This window comes from Camelina sativa, chromosome 14 (genome assembly GCF_000633955.1).
Source record: "Camelina sativa cultivar DH55 chromosome 14, Cs, whole genome shotgun sequence".
In the NCBI taxonomy this organism is placed as follows: Eukaryota; Viridiplantae; Streptophyta; class Magnoliopsida; order Brassicales; family Brassicaceae; genus Camelina; species Camelina sativa.
In genome coordinates this window covers 7,675,854-7,683,036 of record NC_025698.1, presented here as the reverse complement: position 1 = coordinate 7,683,036, position 7,183 = coordinate 7,675,854, and the positions used below count along the sequence as shown (strand labels likewise).

The following is a 7,183-nucleotide window of genomic DNA, read 5'->3' as shown; positions in this document are numbered from 1 at the left end:
CGCAACAACGCTGCCGGAGAATCATCCTCTAGAAAATTCCATACCGGCGGAGTTGATTTTGTCGGAGCTGGATTCAGCTTTTATCTTCTCCAGATCTCTCTCTCTCTCTGTCTCTAAACCGATTCTCACCTGTTTCTATATCCACCGGTTCGTTTTCTAAATCCTTTATTTACACCTTCTTCGGATCTGTTTCCCTCAATCTTTTGATTTCTCTCATCCCTCGATTGATCGTTTATAGTCCATTTCCTCGAATCTCTCCTAATCCATTTTGTTGTTGTTGTTGTTGTGAATTGTGATTTGTGTTTGATGGTTGATTGAAATTGAAATTGACGTTTCTCTTGGCCATTGTTGCTCTTATTTCCTTCTTTCCGCTTAAGATCCAAAAGCTCGTCCTGTAAATAAAGACTAACCTCGATTCGAAATTGCTGCTTCTCTCATTGACAATTAAATGATCTCCAGATTCTTTTTACTATATCTGTGGTAGCTAGTAGAAATGGTTTATTTGATGGAAACATAAATCCCCAACATTTACATTCAAATGTTGCAGGTTGATTGATTAAAGCCATGGTTCTCGATGGACTTGTATCTTCACCATTAAGGAGACAACAGTGTCTAAAGAAGCAGTGGGAAGAGTTGGGTACCTGCTCCACCGTTGTTCAGAGGCATCGATATCTCTTGACAGCATTGGCTCTTTTGACATTCCTCTGCACTATTTATCTCTACTTTGCCGTCACTTTAGGCGCTAGGCACTCCTCCTGCTATGGCTTGACCGGTAAAGAGAAGGCAATCTGTCAACTACAACATGTTCAAGCCATCTCCAAAGGCAAACTTAAATTCTTCTAGAGTGTTTATTTATTGGTGAATGCTGATACCAACCCCATTTATTATTCTTGTAATAAGTAACATTCTTTTTTCGTTTTTCTTTTCTTGATTCTATATTGCTATTTGTGTGTATCATTATTACGTGGTGAAAAAAAAAACAGATATTCATTATTGAAAGATAAACCATTTTGAGTCGATCAAACCTCTTTAGATACTTATTGTAACACCATGCATTTATGTATCTTTGGGAATGCTTACCAGCGGAATGATGATATTGATTGCAGTGGGATGTGATTTGTAACCCAAGCAGGTTTGGACTCTTGAGACTGAAGCCACAATGCTACAAGTCAAACATTTTCTGACATGTCGTTGACAACTTAGTAATTGCTGCTAGACAAGTAAGTTCGGTTTCTTTTCAGTGATTAAATTCATTTTGAAAGTACATATAAACTTTGACATTCAAATATACTTTGTGGATAAATATTGATGACTTTATTGCCCATGGTGATCTTATTGCTTTTCTTGTCACCATGTTCGTCTAAACTTTAGGGATTCACTAAACATAAGGGTTTGAACAGTCTTGCAACACACCTCCGGAATCATTCTCTGTTGATCTCCACGGGTTGGTCCTCTTCATCATCGTTTTCAACATGGGCTTCTAAATCTTCAGGTGATGAACGGATCCTCTCCAGCTCACTTGAAGCCTCTCTCATGTTTGGTCTTTTACTTCCTTTCCGGCTAAGACACTTTCGAGCAAGTTTTGACACTGCCATCAGTTGGTTAAGGTTGCTTTCATCTCTGATCCGAATATCAATGATGTCAATCACTCTGTTCTCTTTCATGGCCTCGAGGAAATGAGTTGCCAATCCCCTTCCTTCCTCAGCACGGATTCGGGACAACGGTTTTTCTCCGGTTATGAGCTCTACCAGGACAACCCCGAAGCTGTAAACATCACTCTTGTCAGTATATTGGCTTGATAGGAAGTACTCTGGATCCATGTACCCAAAAGTTCCTGCAACCAATGTTGTCAGATGAGTTTGATCAATGGTTACCGATCTTGAAGTTCCGAAATCAGAAACCTTAGCTCCGTATTTTTCATCTAATAGTATATTGGTAGTCTTGATATCTCTGTGGTATATTGGTAGTCTTGATATCCTTGACTGCCTTTCCCAAGCACCCTCTTCACGCTAAAGTTATCGGTGGCTTTCTTCAACTCTTCTGAGCTAAATATCCTCGACATCTCTACATTACCGTCATCTGTAGTAGTTAGTTGTTGTTTTAACAACAAACCTCCATTACGTCTGAAGAACTTCCTGCTACTGATGACCCTCCTTCGCTTTCTTATAAGTATCACCAACCCGAGTGTCCCAACAAATAAAAACAGTAGTCCCAAAAGACCTATAAGAACCCCTGCAACAACGAAGAAAAACATAAACTATACTACTTCATCCTCTGCCTTGTAGTATGGTAGATGCAAGGTGCCATTGGACTCACCTTGTAGCACGAGGGATCTGGCCGGCTTGATTATCTCGGGCTTGAGCTCGCATCTGTAGCCTCCCGGAACGTTAACACAAGTTCCTTCTTCACAGACATTGGGTCCTTTGCAATCATCATAGTCTGCATATATATAAATTATTAGTATTAATGATCTGATTCATTCTGAAATATAGTAAAGACCACAAAAAGGAAGAAGAAACGAACACTTACCTATGCAACCCCCTCGAAGGTATGGGTTCCCTGTGAAGCCAAGGGAGCAATAGCAGTTTCTATAACTCATCTCGGAAAAGTGACCATACTCACAAAGGCAACTATCACCGGATGAGTAAGATCTGTGATATGTTAAATTTATGCAACCGAAGGGGCTTCTAAAACGTGGATCCGAAGTATCAAAGTACCAACCTAGCTCTACCACGGCGTAGGCACCAGCATGGAACTGTTCTGGCTCGGTAACATTTGAAGGCGAATACCTATTGCTGGACAAGAAAGCAACCTTGCACCCTTCTCCTCCTGTGGCATCTATATTGACACCTAGCACTTGCGGACGCTCCACCGGTATCCTTGCCTGGCAACATTTGTAACCGTCACATGTTGAGGTTGATACTTGTTGAATACTCTTGGTGCCTTCACAGCTCGATTCACAACCCAAGATCTCTGATTCAGTATCCGTCATCAACGCCTTTGTACTGCAACCAACCGCGAAAAGGCTATTCTCGTCGGTTAGAAAATATGGGCTTCCCCTGCCTGTGAAGTTCAAATCCGGTAGCGACTTTTGGGGTCCTTGGCTAGTATTACTTGAACAACCCAACGAAGTCACCGGACCTTTGATGTGAACCACTCCGTGTGGTTCATAATCTGGAAGAGAGATGTTCACCACTTCCCGGTTGATCATAGAGAGGAACGGAACAGTAGTTGTTTTAGACTCAGAAGTGGTTGTCCTGTTGCAGATAACCTCGTACCAGCCGTTGAGATAACAATCCTTCCCGCCGATTCCGAATGGGAACGGAATCGAGATTCCTCCACAACTTCTATTACAAGAAGCCGAAGAATTGTTACTGTTTGGAGGTGTAGGTGTTGCTGCTGATGAGCCATTCATGAACAAAGTTAAGACATACACTACAATACATAAAAACCGGTAATTTTGTGTCTTCATATTTCTTTCTTTTTATTTATGATCAATCTCAATCAGCTTTTCTATGAAAAAAGAAGTTATAAGGATGATTTTCCGTGTCTGATGTTAAAGGTCAAGAGAAGCAAGTTACAAAGCATCCCTATAAAAAACACTACTAAAAACTTGGTCAATGTCAATATGCCTGAGGGATTATAAAAATCCATTTTTGTTTTAATGGCCATATGAAAATAGACCAACCATACTATACTCATTTGACCATCGTCACAATGCTGGCATGTTCGTTCATGAATCAGGGATACAAAACAAAGTTGACCAAAAATTACGTTAACTTAAAAGTCAACGAATAGACCAGTCAAATCAAATGTAGTCCATGTAGTGGCGATGACATGGTTAACGGATAGATGACGTGGTCATTTTCGGTTTCTATCTTTTAATCTCGGCAACTAAGGTCATAGCGTAAGAAAGAAGGTTCCAAGGTATCTCCTATGAGAAACTGATGGAAACACATATAAATATATTTACAGACTAAAACATCCTTTATTTCTTGGTTTCATGATGCAAATTGTGTGTATTGTTACATGGTGAAAAGCTAGAATTCATAATCGAAACTTGAAAGATAACAATTTTTTTCATCAATGAAGGGGTACATATGTATTGTTTCGAGTTGACCATCACCACGTTCGTGGAGGAACCAGAGGCTCAACATCAGATGTGGAAGATCCATTATTAAACATAGAGGCTGGAGCAGTCGTCATACCAATATCCCAAGTGTCGTCAAAGTTAAGTTCCATGGCTTGATCCTCCTCGTCATCATCGTCCTCATTACGAATCTCTGAATCATAAGGTGATGAACGAACCCTCTCCAGCTCAAGGGAAACTTCTCTCATGTTAGGCCTTTTCTTTCCTTTTCGGTTTAAACATCTTTTAGCGAGTTTTGCAACTGCCATCACTTGGTCCAGGTTGCATTCATCTTTCATCCGATCATCAACTATGTCAAGAACTCTGTTCTCTTTCACGGCTGCCACAAATTGAGCTGCAAAACCCCTGTTTTGTTCAGACTGGACACGGGAGGACGGCTTTTCCCCGGTAATGAGCTCCACGAGGACAACTCCAAAACTGTACACATCACTTTTATCCGTAAACTTGCTTGATTGAAAGTACTCCGGATCCACGTACCCAAAAGTACCTGCAACTTGAGTTGTCAAGTGAGTTTGATCTATGGTAACTGATCTTGAAGTTCCGAAATCCGACACCTTAGCCTGATATTTCTCATCTAGTAGTATATTGGTAGTCTTGATATCTCTATGGTATATAGGAAAAGATGCAGCTGAGTGTAGGTACGAAAGTGCTCCTGCGATCTCTATTGCAATGTGAAGTCGCACTTCCCATGTCATTGTGTAATCATCAGATTCATCTCGAAGACGCTTGCATAAGTCACCGTTCGGAACAAACTCGTAAACAAGGACTGGAACTTCTGTCTCAAGACAACATCCCAAGAGTTTAACAATGTTTCTATGGTTGATTTGTGCTAGAACAACAACTTCATTGATAAACTCTTCTACCTTGTCTTCATCCATGGCTTTCGACCTTTTCACTGCAACGATTCTACCATCAACGAGCATACCTTTGTAAACAGTACCTTGACCTCCTTGCCCAAGAACCCTATTCTTGTTGAAGTTATCAGTAGCTTTCTCCAACTCATTGGAGCTAAATATCTTTGACATTTCTACATTGCCTTCTTTTCTAGCTAACTGTTGTTTTAACAACATACCTCCATTACGTCTGAAGAACTCTCTCTTCCGAATTATCCTCCTCCGCTGCTTAATGAACTTGTACAACCCGAAAATTCCAAAGGCGAAAATCAACAGTGCTGAACCTATAAGAACACCTGCACCAACAAAAGAACAGCGTATACAGAACAGAACGATAATATGTTCAACACAACGCTCAGGATAAACTTAAATTGACTTTTACCTTGAAACACTGGTTTGAGATGTCCTGGTTTCTTTGGCTCACACTCAAACCAACCGGGCCTATTCACACAAGTTTGGTCTTTACACCTTTTGCGTCCTACTTCTAGTTTACATTCATCAATATCTGCAAATTCGATTCATAATTAACAATAGAAGACTTGATATATGGTTGCAGAAAGATAAACGTATAGTATCTCTTACCTACACATCCACCAGGAAGGAATGGATTCCCTGTGTAACCCATCGAGTTACAATAGCAGTTCCTATAGCTAAATCCAGAGAAGTAGCCGTACGAGCAAATGCAAATCGTCTCGGGACCGTACCCGCCATCTTGTGATGTATCTGATACATTTTTACAACCTATGGGGCTTAAAACACGAGGATCCGAAGTATCAAAGTACCATCCAAGCTCGACCACAGCGTATCCGTCACCATGAAACTTTTCTGGCTCTGTAACATTCAAACTCGAATACTTCTTGCTTGTCAAAAAAGCAACTTTGCATCCTCCTTGTGTTGTGTTTCTATCTTCAGGGATATCTATATTGACTCCAATTACTTGTAGCTCCCCTTCAGGTATCCTCGTCTGACAACATTTATAACCATTGCAGGCTTCGTTTCTTGTTTTTGGGCTGCTACTGTTTCTCTTGTCACAGCTTGACTCGCAACCGATGATCTGCGATTTGACATCCGTCATAACGGCCTTAACGTTGCAACCAACAGCCATGAGGAGGTTCTTGTCAGTGAAGAAATAGGGGCTGCCGTGGCCGGCAACGTTTAAAGGCGGCATTGTAAGCGGCTGGGATGCTTCGGTAGAACAACCGGAGGAAGTTACGGGACCTTTGATGTGAACAACTCCGTTAGAGTAGTACTCAGTAGCATCTGGAAGAGACAAGTTTACTAATTCTCTGTTGATCCTTGAGAGAAACGGAACAGAGTTTTTACAGACAACCTCGTACCACGGGTTTAGAAAGCAATCTTTCGCACCGATACCGAACGGGAAAGGAATTGACATGCCTCCGCAGACTCTGTTACACAGATCTGGAGGTTTTCTTGCGGATGAGACGCCATTGATGAACAGAGATAGTAGGACAGAGATCACTAGTAATATACAGAGGAGGTTGTGAGTCTCTGTCTTCATTACTGATGTTGTTCTTGTTCGTATTCTATCTCACCCTTTTTGAGTCTTCTAATGTCGTGTAATGCAAAGATAAAACAAAAACTAAGACTGGCATAGTTTGACGAAAATGTCAGATGTGATAAGAAGATGGATCATGCGTGAACAAAGATGCAAAAGAATGTTGACCAAATTACTATAAGCTTAAAAAGTCAACGTATTTCATGAACACTCAAATGTTAATGGCGATGATGTTGACTCTCTTGGTTATTTATGTCTATGGCCAATAATAAGGACAGCTGGTAGAAGAATTCAGCTTAAAAAAAGTCAGATGAATGGCGACGACCAGTCCAACTTCCAAGTACTTTGACCTCTGATGGCTGACATGGACAATTTTTTTTTTTTTTTCTGCGGCTGACGTGGAGAAGTTTGGGTCTTACTGTTTTGTAAGAAATAAAAATGTTGGACGTGAAAAAGAGTAACTCTCCAGATTTATGCATATCATAGTCCCGATCATGATATCTCTTTTTTTATGTCATATTTTTGTGTTTCTCTTGAGAAAAACAAATTTCCATTGTTTTGTCATTTTAATTAAATCCACCTACATAATTTACTCTTAATTGTTTTGTCATTTTAGATTATTAA

General features: G+C 40.5%; 2 protein-coding genes and 1 pseudogene across 2 annotated transcripts; 1 reads left to right on the top strand and 2 right to left on the bottom strand.

The window, feature by feature from the left end:
• LOC104740301 lies at positions 549–1,024 on the top strand. Its single transcript, XM_010460849.2, has one exon. It carries the CDS (start codon positions 565–567, stop codon positions 841–843), a length of 279 nt encoding a protein of 92 aa, XP_010459151.1. The 5' UTR covers positions 549–564; the 3' UTR covers positions 844–1,024.
• LOC104740302 lies at positions 1,372–3,575 on the bottom strand (annotated as a pseudogene).
• On the bottom strand, positions 3,969–6,917 carry LOC104740303 (wall-associated receptor kinase-like 4). The gene is made up of 3 exons (XM_010460852.2): positions 5,626–6,917; positions 5,426–5,548; positions 3,969–5,339 (listed from the first exon to the last, which is right to left on the bottom strand). Exons 1-3 carry the CDS (start codon positions 6,560–6,562, stop codon positions 4,123–4,125), a joined length of 2,277 nt encoding a protein of 758 aa, XP_010459154.1. The 5' UTR covers positions 6,563–6,917; the 3' UTR covers positions 3,969–4,122.

Coding starts and splice junctions, on each gene's coding strand:
- LOC104740301 (XM_010460849.2), top strand. CDS start 565: ATGGTTCTCGATGGACTTGTATCTTCACCATTAAGGAGACAACAGTGT.
- LOC104740303 (XM_010460852.2), bottom strand. CDS start 6,562: ATGAAGACAGAGACTCACAACCTCCTCTGTATATTACTAGTGATCTCT. Junction 5,549..5,625: donor CCTTCCTGGTGGATGTGTAG/GTAAGAGATACT, acceptor TCGAATTTGCAG/ATATTGATGAATGTAAACTA. Junction 5,340..5,425: donor TCTCAAACCAGTGTTTCAAG/GTAAAAGTCAAT, acceptor TTGTTGGTGCAG/GTGTTCTTATAGGTTCAGCA.